Source organism: Rhinoraja longicauda, chromosome 3 (assembly GCF_053455715.1).
Source record: "Rhinoraja longicauda isolate Sanriku21f chromosome 3, sRhiLon1.1, whole genome shotgun sequence".
Taxonomy (NCBI): domain Eukaryota; kingdom Metazoa; phylum Chordata; class Chondrichthyes; order Rajiformes; family Arhynchobatidae; genus Rhinoraja; species Rhinoraja longicauda.
Window position 1 is genome coordinate 13,888,003 of NC_135955.1, and position 15,500 is coordinate 13,903,502.

General features: G+C 44.6%; 1 protein-coding gene across 6 annotated transcripts in view; it reads left to right on the forward strand.

The window, feature by feature from the left end:
• Positions 1 to 1,830: 1,830 nt before the first annotated feature.
• htt (huntingtin) overlaps positions 1,831 to 15,500 on the forward strand; it is a 206,899-nt gene continuing 193,229 nt past the window's right edge. For all 6 annotated transcript variants that reach the window (XM_078432031.1, XM_078432037.1, XM_078432053.1 and 3 more), the window contains exon 1: positions 1,831 to 2,146. In XM_078432031.1, coding sequence (XP_078288157.1) covers positions 2,058 to 2,146 — 89 coding nt within the window. In that variant the 5' untranslated portion in view covers positions 1,831 to 2,057. The remainder of the gene's footprint in view (positions 2,147 to 15,500) is intronic.

Below are 15,500 nucleotides of genomic sequence, written 5' to 3' on the forward strand. Positions count from 1 at the left end.
ACCTGCAGGAGAAGCTCATGTTGTCCTTCTATCGCTGCTCCATCGAGAGTGTGCTGGCATACTGTATAACCACATGGTATGCCAGCTGCTCAGAAAAGGGCAGGAAGGCCCTTCAGAGGGTCATCACGACGGCCCAGAAAATCATCGGCTGCTCACTGCCCTCCCTGGAGCACCTGTTCAGCCTGCGCTGCCTCAGTAGAGCAGGCAAAATAATAAAAGATCCATCCCACCCCGGCCACCGTCTGTTTGTTCATCTGCCCTCTGGTCGACGTTTCAGGTCAATCAAATCCCGAACAAACAGACTTAAGAACAGTTTTTACCCCAGGGCCATACGAGAACTGAACACTACCTGTGCACTAGGCAACACCGTTAAAAAATCTTGTACTTAATTTAATTGTATTTATGTATTTATTTGTTTTTGCATTTATTGCATATATGTTTGTACGCACCGTCAGGATTGGCTGTTTTTTAATTTCGTTGTACTCGTTGCAATGACAATAAATGAATATTATTATTATTATTATTATGATCGCATTGAATGGCGGAGCTGGCTCGAAGGGCTGAATGGCCTACTCCTGCACCTATTGTCTATTGTATTTATTCACAAAATGCTGGAGTAACTCAGCAGGTCAGGCAGCATCTCAGGAGAGAAGGAATGGGCGACGTTTCGGGTCGAGACCCTTCTTCAGACTGAAGTCAGGGGGGCGTGACAAAGGAAGGATATAGGTGGAGACAGGGAGATAGAGGGAGATCTAGAAAGGGGGAGGGGAAGAGAGGGACAGAGGAACTATCTAAAGTTGGAGAAGTCAATGTTCATACCACTGGGCTGCAAGCTGCCCAGGCGAAATATGAGGTGCTGTTCCTCCAGTTTCTGGTGGGCCTCACTATGGCACTGGAGGAGGCCCATGACAAAAAGGTCAAACTGGGAATTGGAGGGGGAGTTGAAGTGCTCGGCCACTGGGAGATCAGAGCGCAAAGACCGAGCGCAGGTGATGAGCGAAGCGATCGCCGAGCCTGCGTTTGGTTTTGCTGAAGTAAATAAGTTGACATCTGGAGCAGCGGATACAATAGATGAGGTTGGAGGAGGTGCAGGTGAACCTCTGTCTCACCTGGAAAGACTGGGTCCTTGGATGGAGTTGAGGGGGGAAGTAAAGGGACAGGTGTTGCATCTCGTGCTGTTGCAGGGGAAAGTGCCCGGGGTTGGGGTGGTTTGGGTAGGAAAGGACGAGTGGACCAGGGAGTTACGGAGGGAACGGTCTCTGCGGAACGCAGAAAGGGGAGGGGATGGGAAGATATGGCCAGTGGTGGGGTCCCGTTGTAGGTGACGGAAATGTTGGCGGATGATTTGTTGGATCCGCTGGCTGGTGGGGTGGAAGGTGAGAACGAGGGGGATCCTGTCCTTGTTACGAGTGGGGGGAGGGGGAGCAAAAGCGGAGCTGCAGAATGTAGAAGAGACCTTAGTGAGAGCCTCATCTATAATATAAACGGGGGCGGCAGTCCTAGATGCGGCAGCTGATTGGCCCAGATGGCCGTCCATCACACGGGGGCGGGGCGCGGGCGGGCTTCTTTCTGGCCCCGCCTTCCAAGCAGAACCCGCCTGCTCCGATTGGTCAATGTGGCCGTCCATCACCGGGGGGGTGGGGCGGGCTCCCGTGACGTGCGCTCCTTCCTCGTACTCCCCCCCCCTCTGAGCAGAAACTATCTGATTGGCCGATGCGGCCGTCAATCGCGGGGCGGGCGGGGGCGTGTCTTCCTAGTCCCGCCCCCTCCCATGCAGGAGCGCCGCTCCATTGGCCGCGTCACGGGGCGGCTGCGGGCGGATTCTGGGAGAGCTGCTCCGCAAGATGGCGGTGGACGCCGGGCCTGGCAACAGCTGGCGTGTCGATTAGAGACGCGCCGCGGGGAACAACCGCCTGCACCGACCCACCCACCGGGGAGCGTCCTCCTGCTTGTGTCTCCGCCTCAAACCCCTGAGGGAGAAGATTGTCGAGACCCCCCTCTCCACACCCCCCCCACAACATTCCCCCCTCCACTCCCTCTCTCTCCCTCCCTCCCTAATGGCAACCATGGAGAAACTGATGAAGGCCTTCGAATCACTGAAGTCATTCCAACAGGGACCGTCCAGCGAGGAACCGGGACAGAAACAGTGAGTAAACAGACGCTTTGAGGGTGCACACATTTGCACGCACACGCTCGCGCGCACACACACACACTCATCATCATCGTCCCCGCACACTAATCCCTCCATCTAATTGCTCAAACACACACTGATACAGAGTACACAACCGCTCACACCCATGCAAACACATGCATGCAACCTCCCAATGATACATGCACAACCCTCGATGCAAACAAACAAACACGCACGCACACCTCTCTCCAGGAAACATGCACACAACAATTCACACTCTCGTCTGTCCTCCAACTTACTCTCACTGATACATACGCAACCACGCTAAAAATACTCAGACCCACGCAGGCGAATGCTGACGACAGAAACGATACAACCACAAATATTAATTCTAACGATGCAGGCAAATTGGCGAAAAAATATTTAGATAAATTCAGATCGTTGATTATGAGATGTTCAGGCGCACAGATGGTTAGATGCAAAATAAGCAAACGATTAAAATGTAAATGGACAGCGAATACGTGGGGAGCGTTTACTAATATGTCAGGTAGATCCTTCACTTTAGATGTGATGTTGTTTGTCCCGTCAGTGTATGCTGATTGACTTAGATTACTTCTAGTTTTTGTCACTATTTCATTATTAAGACTGTATATGATTGAGGGTCACTTAGCAACAATGCTGGTATATTTCTCCCCGACTCTTGGATGTGACAGGTGTGTACAGTGGCGTGGAGTAAAATATTTTAAACAAAGTTCTACTTGTCTAACATGTTCATTCACCTTGTCAAGTCTGCCCTGTTCTATTTTTGCACTTCTAGATTTCAGGGAGAAGGCAATTCTGGATTTAGTGTTGTGTAATGATCCTGATCTGATAAGGGGACTAGAGGTAAAAGAGCCATTAGGAGGCAGTGATCACAACATGATAAGTTTTACTCTGCAAATGGAAAGGCAGAAGGGAAAATCGGAAGTGTCGGTATTACAGTATAGCAAAGGGGATTACAGAGGCATGAGGCGGGAGCTGGCCAAAATTGATTGGAAGGAGGCCCTAGCAGGGAAGACGGTAGAACAGCAATGGCAGGTATTCCTGGGAATAATGCAGAGGTTGCAGGATCAATTTATTCCAAAGAGGTGGAAAGACTCTAAGGGGAGTAAGAGACACCTGTGGCTGACAAGGGAAGTCAGGGACAGCATAAAAATTAAGGAGAGGAAGTATAACATAGCAAAGAAGAGTGGGAAGACAGAGGATTGGGACTCTTTTAAAGAGCAACAAAAGTTAACTAAAAAGGCAATACGAGGAGAAAAGATGAGGTACGAGGGTAAACTAGCCAATAATATAAAGGAGGATAGCAAAAGTTTTTTTAGGTACGTGAAGAGGAAAAAAATAGTCAAGGCAAATGTGGGTCCCCTGAAGACAGAAGCAGGGGAATTTATTATGGGGAACAAAGAAATGGCAGACGAGTTAAACCGTTACTTTGGATCTGTCTTCACTGAGGAAGATACACACAATCTCCCAAATGTTCTAGGGGCTGGAGAACCTAGGGTGATGGAGGAACTGAAGGAAATCCACATTAGGCAGGAAATGGTTTTGGGTAGACTGATGGGACTGAAGGCTGATAAATCCCCAGGGCCTGATGGTCTGCATCCCAGAGTACTTAAGGAGGTGGCTCTAGAAATAGTGGAAGCATTGGAGATCATTTTTCAATGTTCTATAGATTCAGGATCAGTTCCTGTGGATTGGAGGATAGCAAATGTTATCCCACTTTTTAAGAAAGGAGGGAGAGAGAAAACGGGTAATTATAGACCAGTTAGTCTGACATCAGTGGTGGGGAAAATGCTGGAGTCAATTATAAAAGACGAAATTGCTGAGCATTTGGATAGCAGTAACGGGATCGTTCCGAGTCAGCATGGATTTACGAAGGGGAAATCATGCTTGACAAATCTACTGGAATTTTTTGAGGATGTAACTAGGAAAATTGACAAGGGAGAGTCAGTGGATGTGGTGTACCTCGACTTTCAGAAAGCCTTCGACAAGGTCCCACATAGGAGATTAGTGGGCAAAATTAGGGCACATGGTATTGGGGGTAGGGTACTGACATGGATAGAAAATTGGTTAACAGACAGAAAGCAAAGAGTGGGGATAAATGGGTCCCTTTCGGAATGGCAGGCAGTGACCAGTGGGGTACCGCAAGGTTCGGTGCTGGGACCCCAGCTATTTACGATATACATTAATGACTTAGACGAAGGGATTAAAAGTACCATTAGCAAATTTGCAGATGATACTAAGTTGGGGGGTAGTGTGAATTGTGAGGAAGATGCAATAAGGCTGCAGGGTGACCTGGACAGGTTGTGTGAGTGGGCGGATACATGGCAGATGCAGTTTAATGTAGATAAGTGTGAGGTTATTCACTTTGGAAGTAAGAATAGAAAGGCAGATTATTATCTGAATGGTGTCAAGTTAGGAGGAGGGGGAGTTCAACGAGATCTGGGTGTCCTAGTGCATCAGTCAATGAAAGGAAGCAGGCAGGTTCAGCAGGCAGTGAAGAAAGCCAATGGAATGTTGGCCTTCGTAACAAGAGGAGTTGAGTATAGGAGCAAAGAGGTCCTTCTACAGTTGTACCGGGCCCTGGTGAGACCGCACCTGGAGTACTGTGTGCAGTTTTGGTCTCCAAATTTGAGGAAGGATATTCTTGCTATGGAGGGTGTGCAGCGTAGGTTCACTAGATTAATTCCCGGAATGGCGGGACTGTCGTATGTTGAAAGGCTGGAGCGATTGGGCTTGTATACACTGGAATTTAGAAGGATGAGGGGGGATCTTATTGAAACATATAAGATAATTAGGGGATTGGACACATTAGAGGCAGATAACATGTTCCCAATGTTGGGGGAGTCCAGAACAAGGGGCCACAGTTTGAGAATAAGGGGTAGGCCATTTAGAACGGAGATGAGGAAGAACTTTTTCAGTCAGAGGGTGGTGAAGGTGTGGAATTCTCTGCCTCAGAAGGCAGTGGAGGCCAGTTCGTTGGATGCTTTCAAGAGAGAGCTGGATAGAGCTCTTAAGGATAGCGGAGTGAGGGGGTATGGGGAGAAGGCAGGAACGGGGTACTGATTGATAGTGATCAGCCATGATCGCATTGAATGGCGGTGCTGGCTCGAAGGGCTGAATGGCCTACTCCTGCACCTATTGTCTATTGTCTATTGTCTATTATCTAATGTTTAGACAGAGATATTACTGACAATAAACTTACTAAATTGCCCTTTGATTTTAATAGGTTTATGAAATTTAGCATGTCATTGTTGTGTTCGTTGACTGAATTGGCAGCAGCAAGGCTAAAAGTAAAACTTTTAAATAGATTCAATACTTTCTGTGAAATTGTATCTTCAGGAGTCTGTATTGGTTTAACAATGGTGACACACCATTGCTTTCTTAGTTTAATTTAGTGTAGAGATACAGTGCGGAAACAGGCCATTCGGCCCACTGGCCAGCGATCCCCGCACATTAACACTATCCTCCACCCACTAGGGACAATTTATACATTTACCAAGCAAATTAACCGACAAACCTATACGTCTTTGGACTGTGGGAAGAAACCGAAGATCTCGGAGAAAACCCAAGCAGGTCACGGGAAGGGTGTACAAACTGTGTACAGACAAGCACCCATAGTCTGGATCGAACCTGGGTCTCCAGCGCTGCATTTGCCGAAAGGCAGCAGCTCTACCGATGTGCCACCGTGACCACGTGACTGTTTTGGATGTTAGTGATGGATAACAAATGCTGGCCTTGCCATCAATACCCACTTCCATAAGTGAACAAATAAAATCCTCTTTAGATATCCTTGGATCCATTGATGATAGAATGGTTACATCACAGAAAATGTTCAATTGGCCCATACTGCCAAGCTGGATGCTTTGGAAAAGTGCAGAAAAGATTAGGCTACAAAGAATGCACAGAAGACTTACGAGAATGTTGCCAGTCCAAGAGGGGCTGAGTGAGCTATAAGGAGAGGTTGGGCAAGCTAGGACTATATTCCTTGGAGTGCAGGAGAATGAGGGGTGATCTTATGAAGTGTATGAGATCATGAAAATAATAAATAAGGTGAATGTAGAGTCTTTGGATAAAAGAAGGGGAATCAATAACCAGAGGTTTGTGAGAGGGGGAAAATTTAATAGAAACCCGAAGGGCAACTTTTTCCACAGAGGGTTGTGGATCGAGCTACCTGAGGAGGTAGTTGAGGCAGATACTGTATCAATATTTAAAGGACATTTAGACAGGTACATGGATAGGAAAGGTTTAGAGGGATCTGGGCCAAATGCAGATGGGTGGGACTAGTGTAGATGGGTCGTCTTGGTCGGCATGGGCAAGTTGGGCTGAAGGGCCTGTTTCCATGCTGTATGACTATGTCATTGCTACATCTCCACGGGAACATCTTGCTGGTTTTGCCCTCTGGCCCTTCCCCAGAGCCTTTCAAACTTTCAGTGATCATTAATTTATCCAACTTCAATTTGAAGACCACATTGGAACCTTCTTCCATCGAATCTGCAAGCAGTGCATTCTAGTTTTTAACTGTTGTGTTCTTATTTGGCAACAAATTAATTTGGCAATATTGCATGTTCTGGTCGCTCCATTACAGGAAACATATGGAGAGTTTGAGAGGGTGTAGAAGGCGTTTACCACAATACTGCCTGAATAAGACTGTATTAGCTAAAATGAAAGCTTGGTATTGGATTTTCTTGGGATTGCGAAGGCTGATGGAAGATTTGATAGAAATATATAAAATTATGAGAGGCATAGACAGTCAGAACCTTTTTCCCGCGGTGGAAATATTAAGAACTAGAGGGCATAGCTTGAAGGTGAGAACAACAAAATTCAAAGACAACGTTTGAGGCAATGTTTTTTACACAGAGGGAGTGTGTGCCTGGAACGTGCTGCTAGGAGTGGTGGTGCAGACAGATACGACTGGCATTTAAACTTTTAAATAGGCATGGATATGCAGGGATATGGATGGTGTACCAGTGGAGGAGATTAGTTTAACTTGGCATCTTGTTGGCATAGACGTTGTGGGCCAAACTGCCTGCTCCTGCGCTGTACTGTTCTTTGAATGAAAATATCTTCATTTTGAAATTGTACCTTGGTAAAGGCTTTGCAGCTACTGTGGGGTTAGTTAATGTAAGCATTATTTTGCTGCCCCTTTGAAAGTGAAAGGAGATGATGCAGAACAATTACTATGTAGAATTCTCTTTTTCTGAGGTATTTTCTGAGATGCGACCTTCTGAAAAATAAATAAACCCTAATTTTGCAAGGGGAGGGATGTGTGTTTATAAAATTCTGCAGTAGCATGGTGGTTTGACAACTGGATGTGATGCACTACTGCAGTGCTTGATGTCAGTAATATTAAATGCTGTGGAGGGCGATGCTATGAATTAAGAGTACAGATAACCTTCTGAGAAATACGTTATTATTGCTATAAGCCATGGGCAATATTTTCTTTTATTGTAGAAAATGTCTCTTTTCAGTTATGAGATTGGCTAACAGAAAATTGATAGTGGGGAGATATTTTCTAGAGATTGGACATTGAGTATTGTTGTGGTATGTGAATTTAAGAATATGAACCTGTTGGCACATGGTAAAGGTTTTAATATTTAATGTAGACCAGTTTGAAAACCTGATCTTCTGCATGGTTTCTATTAGAAATATTATTGGACCTTTGGCCTGAGCTGCTGGAAGGTGGAGTGACTGTTTGTGTGTACTGTTGCCATGATTATGTAGTAATCACTAACCAGCCTTAGTACTGTAAATTCTGCACCAGAAAACTCAAGAGTATTTGGAGTGGGATTGCAAGGATGTTATTCTGATTATAGATACAAATGCTGGAGTAAATCAGGGGGTCAGGCAGCATCTCTGGAGAAAAGGAATAGGTGACATTTCGGGTTGTAACCTGATGAGACAAAAGAAGGGCCTCGACCGGAAACATCTTCTATTCCTTAAATCCGCTGAGTTACTCCAGCATTTTGTGTCTTATCTTCAGTGTAAACCAGCATCTGCAGTTCCTTCCTACACATGTCATTTTGATTAGTTCATTTAATAGGTTTAGAGGGATCTGGGCCAAACGCAGGCAAGTGAGACTAGTGTAGACGGGGCATGCATGTCGATGTGGGCAAGTTAGGCTGAAGGGCCTGTTTCCATGCTGTTTGACTCTGTCTCCAAAATTCATTTGCACTGTTTCTCTTTGCAAGTAGATGCAAAGAGTGTGAATTAACATTCTCTCACTCACATCATTAAAGGCATTCTTCCAGAGACTGCGGCATAGCTTTTTATGAAGTGCTGAGTGACCAAGGAGACATTCTGTAGTTTAAGCCATTGAGGGCAGAGTTCATAATAATTGATTTATCATAGAGCCTCTCCACACTTTTGTGGTGCACTTGGATTCACCTCGGGAAATGTGCAGACAAATCACTTTATTAGCTAACATAGTTAAGAAAATTCCATCTGACTTTGAATCCATTATCCTTTCCAAAAATAAATTCCAGTATGACGCAAACTCTTTTGAATGAAACCACCCTTCTTTGTACTTTTTCTGTTCAGTCTTCAACCGTAAATGGAAAGTGGGCTGGTATGATTGGTTTCATTATCAATGTATGACTAAGTGTTTTGGCATAGTTGGTAAACCAGTTTAGAGCTTTCTTCAAGTCTCGTCTTATGGGTAAAGTTGTGACATTGCTTTTTAATTGGAAAGAACTTTAATTTAAACAGCACATTTAACATCCTTTCAGTATATCCCACAGCACCTCACAACTAGTGCAGGGAATTCAGCAGTCAGTTTGCACACAGCTTCCACAAACAGCAGCGTGATAATGGTTAGGTAATTTTTTTTTTGCTATTGGTTAGGGAAATCTTCGCTAGATATCAGATCTTGACATTAAATCATCAACATCCTTCTGAGGAAGTAGATGGGGTATTGTTAGCTTTTAACTGAAATGCTAAACCACTTCATCACTCCAGGACTTGCTCAATACCACACTGAATGTCTGCTTAGTGCTCCGATATCTTTAGTGAGATCGTGTCCTCCTGATATGGAGGCAAGAGGGCAAGTCTAGGACTGACACAAAATGTATCATTGTGGAGAAGTTCAAATTTTCACCCACCATGCTTAAATTGGTATTAAATATAACTCAAGACATCTCAAAGTGGTATTTTGCATCTGCTTGCCTTCTAATGCACGTGAAATGAATGACTGTTGAATTACACAAAGCATGAAGGAATTGGATTTCTATTACTTGGCAATGAAATTCAACATGACTGCCCTCTAAAGTTGGTCTAGCAAGCCACGTAGCCGTTATCAAATTGCTCTGCACATTCCAGGGTGCGGCCCACCTCTACCTGCGCTACTCATCAAGGCTAGTCTGGAGGGGGCATTACCAGACATGCTAGTGTTAACTGGATCTTGACAATGAACTGAAATATTGTAGCATTCAAAGCATCCCCGGTTACAAACATATCTACAATTAAGTGTTTTGGCACCATTGATAACCAATTTAGAGCAGACCAAGTCAGGTCTTGCTGATAAAGTTGTGATGTTGCTTTTGGAATGAGTAAAAGAAAAAACTTGCATTTATACCAGATTTATGAACACCCCCACATAGGAACAAGTTTCCACAATACTATTCCATTCAAACGACCCATATATGTACGTACATTCGTTCGTTTCATATGAACAGAAGGGTCCTGACCCGAAATGTCACTTATCCATGTTCTCCAGGGATGCTGCCTAACCTGCTGAGTTACTCCAGCACATTGTGTAAATCATCAGCTGCAGCTCCTGGTTTCTGGAAATTTTGCTTCCTCTCTCCACATTTATTACTGTTCTTAGTCTTGTATGTTTTTGATGCTATCTATTACAGTGCTGTAGAGCTATGGTTCCCATGCCGAGTGTTTTTTGTGTACTTTAACAACATATGGACAAAATTGACTTTGGAATGCTTTAGTTTAGCTTATTATTGTCAATGTACCGAGATACAGTGAAAAGCTTTTTTGTTGCGTGCTATCCAGTCAGCGGAAAGACTGTTCATGATTATAATCATGCTCCAGTTTCCCACCACACTCCAAAGATGCACAGGTTTGTAGCTTAATTGGCTTTGATAAAATTGTAAATTATCCCTAGTGTGTAGGATTGGGATAGTTTACGGGGCGATCCTTGGTCGGGTTGGGCCGAAAGGTCTGTTTCTGAGCTGTATCTCTAAAGTTTAAACACTTGAGTTGATCAAGCTGAACACGAGGGGCTGAGGAAGTCATATGCAGGAGCACTTTATTTTGAATTTTGAGAAGTTGTGGATGGTTTTACTTATTTTGTTATTTTCAGTTTAAAGGTAGATATCAAGAAAATCCGTGCCTGTCAATTTTGTTTGCTTTTGTAAATGTATGCTGTGCTATCTGCATTATGTATTGAGAATGGCTGTGCAACTGGTGTGATTTACTTTATTAAAACTATTTTGTCCAGATGAGTAAAACAATCATTAATCAAGATATAAACACGTTCCGCTCACGTCTGGGGTAGAGTATATATGTATACATATATACTGGAGGTAGCTTGTGTAGCATGAACAAGTTTCTATATTGGGCCTTGCCTTTGAGCTTATTAAAATCCAATAAAAGTAATGAAACCATAAGTTTAAACTTATTCTCGAATACATTGCACAATAGTTGAACACAATGAATTTGCAGGGTAGTGGTATGACATTGGTCAGGTATAATATTGGTCACTTCAGTATATTTGCTTTTGCAACTTCTACCCGGTAAACTTGGGCTGCATTGCATGCAAAATGTTTCAGCCAGCCCTAGCTGGTAGTACTGTGTTGCAATCAGCAGAAACCCAGTTAAGGAATGTAGTTTTTCATGATCAGAGTGCATCCCAAAGTGCTTTACAGCCAATGGAGTAGGCTAATATGCGATTGTAATGTAGGGAATTCTGCACTGACAAAAGCGAATGATTTTTTGTTAGAGGTAAAATGAAGATCCTATTCACGCATGAGAACCACGTGGCACTAGTTTGAAGAAGAGCACGGATGTTTTCCTCTATGCCCTGGCCAACATTTATCCATCCATCAATCAACCTCATTAAAGCAGATGATCTTGTCATTACCACATTGATTTGTGGATTCACCCCTGACATAAATTTACTGTCAGTAAATTAACAGTAATTGAGTGTAAAGTTCCACTGTTGTGAAAGACATAACTACAAAAATTCTTTCTAGGTATTATAAAAGGTGGAGCCCCTTTTCTGCCCTTGGGTCCTGATGCCTGAAATGGTCTTTGCCGGGTTAGCAGGAATACATTTTAATTGGCCTTGATTAGGAGATCTGCTAGGTTCCTACTTTCCAAAATGTTCCATGTTTGTGGGAAGGTTCGTAACATTGTAAAACTGCAAATCGTGCTCTTCTTTGCACGAATGGAAGGAAACTGGATGGCAATTAGGAGAAATGTAGAGTTTATTTGAACATAGAACAATACAGCACAGGCCCCACAGTCCACAATGTCCATGCCGAACATGACGCCTAATTATACGAATCCCATCTGCCTGCTCATGATCCATAACTCTCCATTCCCTGCAGGTCCATGTGCCTATCTAAAAGCATCTTAAACGGCACTATCGTATCTGCCTTCACCTCCACCTCTTGCAGCATATTTCAGGTACCCCTTGCCCTCTGTGTGTAAAAAATATATAAAATTGCCCCATTGCATCTCCTTTACACTATTAAACTTCTTCGGATCGTTCACCTTGTTGTGGTGAAGAGGCTTGCGTGCCCCCATGATTCCGAGAGTAATGCCGAATAAAGACCCAGCCTACTCAACCTCTCCCTATAGCTCAGACCCTCTAGTCCTGGCAACATCCTCAGAAATCTTCTCTGAACCCTTTCAAGCTTTGCAATATCTTTCCCATAACATGGTGCCCAGAACTGAACACAATACTCTAAATGCCGTCTCATTAATGTCTTGCACAATGGCAACATGACCTCCCAACTTCTATACTCATGTTTTGGATCAGGTCTTATCCATGCTCCCAACCTGAAATGTCACCTATCCATGTTCACCGGAGATGCTGCCTGACCCTCTGAGTTACTCGAGCACTTTGTATCTTATTCTGTACACCAGCATCTGCAGTTCCTAGTTTCACCTTTAAACTACTTTTGTGACATTATAGCAGGACACCGAGATAAATTCAACAGGATTTGTGAAAATGAAATAATGTTTGATTTATTGGAGTTCTTTGTAGAAGTAGAATCAGGATTATACAGAGCAGAAGGCCTTTCTGCCCAACTCGTCCATGCTGACAAAGATGCCCAATCTGAGCTGTTCCCACTTGCTGGCCCATATCCTTCTAAATCTTTCTCTCCATGTACCTGTCCAAATGTCTTTTAAATGTTGTTATCTACCTGGCTCAACAACCTCATTTGGCTCTGTAGAATGTTATAGAAAGCTCAATTCTGTTTTCATTCGTCATTTTGATGCTGCTTCAGTGAGATTTTGAAAAGGGATTTCCTCAGTTTTACTGTCCTTTCTGCGGTAAATCACCAAATGCTTCTAGAATACCACTTATACTGGACTTCCTCAATTATCTCCTTAGAATTCTGTAGGATTGGTTAATATGACTTTTATGAAATTTGTGCTGCTTTCATTTTAACGCATCGTTTGGTCAGCTGAGAAGATTGTTGGCTGCAACCTTCCCCCCCCCCCCCATCGACGAACTGTACACCGCAAGGGCCAGGAAGCAAGGGGTCATCTCTGACCCCTCTCACCCTGGCCACAAACTTTTTGAAGCACTTTCCTCTGGAAGGCGACTCTGGACTGTCAAAGCCGCCACAGCCATACATTAAAAACAGCTTTTTTCAACGAGCAGTAGCTCTACTCAGCAACCAAAAGTCTGTAGCCTCCTTGTGCTCTGGTATTTTATTTCATTCTTCAACATGTTTAAATTATGTTTTATTTTTAATTGTCTACTGTATATCGTGTTGTTACTTGCGAGCAAAACACCAAGACAAATTCCATGTATGTAAACATACTTGGCTAATAAAATCTATTCAGTCAAACTATTATACAATAGACAGAGTAAAAGGGAAGCTACTGAGTGCAGAATATAGTTCTCAGCATTTGTTGCAAGGGAACAGGTTCAAGGATCTGACTAGTGGAACAGAAAAAAGGCACACTTGTCCGTGAAGTTACAAATCAGTTTTATTGGCACGAGAGAGAACAAAAACAATACTTATCTCAGTTTGCACGGGGGCCCGTCTTACAGCAGCGCACCTCCCTCTCTCTGCCTCCGTCCGTGGTGCTGATCGCAACCCAGCCAGGGGTGAACCCCTCTAGTCAAGAACCACCTTATGGCTTATCGGCGCCTGCCTTTATCCAGGCAGAAATCGGTTGTTGAAATAACCGCCGGTAAGTCCTGGCCAATAGCGCTGCTCCCAAATTCAAATTACATCCTATGGCAGGGGACTGCATCTGAGCAAGCCCCCCCCCCCCCGAAACAAAACGCTATCAGCCACAGACTTGGCGCACAAGGTAATACACACAGCGCTCTCATCTGCAGACTGGCCGACACACAGCGCTATGGACTTGGCTCGCAGAGGTAATACCCACAGCGCTACAGACCTGGTGTGTAACGGTAATACACACAGTGCTACAGACCTAGTGTGTAAAGGTAAACACACAGCGCTACAGACCTGGCGCGTAAAGGTAATACCGCACTACAGACTGGGCGCGCAAGGTAATACACAGCGCTACAGACTGGGCGCGCTAGGTAATACACAGCGCTACAGACTTGATGCGTTAAGGTAATACACACAGCGCTACAGACTGGGCGCGCAAGGTAATACACACAGCGCTACAGACTGGGCGCGCAAGGTAATACACCGCGCTTCAGTCTGGGCGCCCAAGTGTAATACACATAGTGCTACAGACTTGGTGCGTAAAGGTAATACAGCGGTATAGACTGGGCGTGCAAGGTAATACACACACCGCTACAGACTTGGTGCGTAAAGGTAATACACACAGCGCTACAGACTTGGCGTGCAAGGTATTACACACAGCGCTATCAGTTGCAGACTGGGCGCGTAAGGTAATACACACAGCGCTACAGACTGGGCGCGCAAGGTAACACACACAGCGCTACAGACTTGGTGCGTAAAGGTAATACACACAGTGCTACAGATGGTGCGTAAAGGTAATACACCGCGCTACAGACCTGGCGCGCAAAGTTTCAAAGAACGTTGTCGGCTTAGCGCGTGGGACGTTAAACAAAGCGCTGTCGGCTGCAGCGTTATGGTTCTAAATATAGCGCTCCTGGCCACATCACTGTGGGCTTTAAGCATAGCGCTATGGGTCACAGACTGTTGGGGCAAAATGCTCCTATAACAACATTGTAGTGCACTGGACACCCCAGTCTAAACTACCCTGCTGGGGGGAGTGGCATAACCATCTACTTTACTTGCTCTTCAATATTATGAACCTCTTATAAGTCACCCCTCTGTCTCCTTTGCTCCAGGGGGAACAGTCCCAGCCCAAGCAGTTCTCCTGATAACCCTTGTCCTTCCATTCAGTTTAGTCTGTGCCCTTGCTAGCTTAATCACGACTTTCCTATCAGCATGGTAACCGGAACTGCTCGCGATACTTCAAGCGTGACGTAAACCAATAATTTGCACAATTGTAACATGATGATCCAACGGCTATACTCAATGCCTCGACTGATAAAGGCAAGCATACCGTATGTCTTCTGCACTGCCCTGCCCCCTACGTGTCTGCTTTTGGGGAATGTGTACTTGTACCTCAATGTCTCTACAAGATTCTCCAGGGCCCTGTGTCTTGTGCTGTAATATTCTATATTCTCTGGTGGCCCCTGTGTCCTCATCTGAATCATTAATGCATATGACATAATAAAGGGCCCAGCACCAATACATGCAGCACACCACTGGGTATGGGTCTCCAGTCTGAAAAGCAACTCTCCACTATCGCCATCTACCTCCTACTACCAAGCCAATTCTGTATCTAATTTGCTAATTTGCCCTGGATTCCATGTATTCTACCTTTCCCGCCAAGCCTACCAGATTCAGGAACAGCTTCTTTCTCAGTGTTATCAGATTACTGAATGCACCTCCCATATAATAGGGTGTAGTCCTGATTTCCCAACCTGTCCAATTGAGGAACTTGCACTTTTTAATCTCTATTTTCTCTGCAACTGTAACACTATGTTCTGCACTCTGAATATTTTTATCTTTGCATAACCTGTTGTAGTTGTGTAGGATAGACACAAAGTCAGGCACCATCTCTGGAGAAAAAGGATGGGTGGTCTTTCAGGCATGGGCCCTCCTTTTAGGGCTGGATT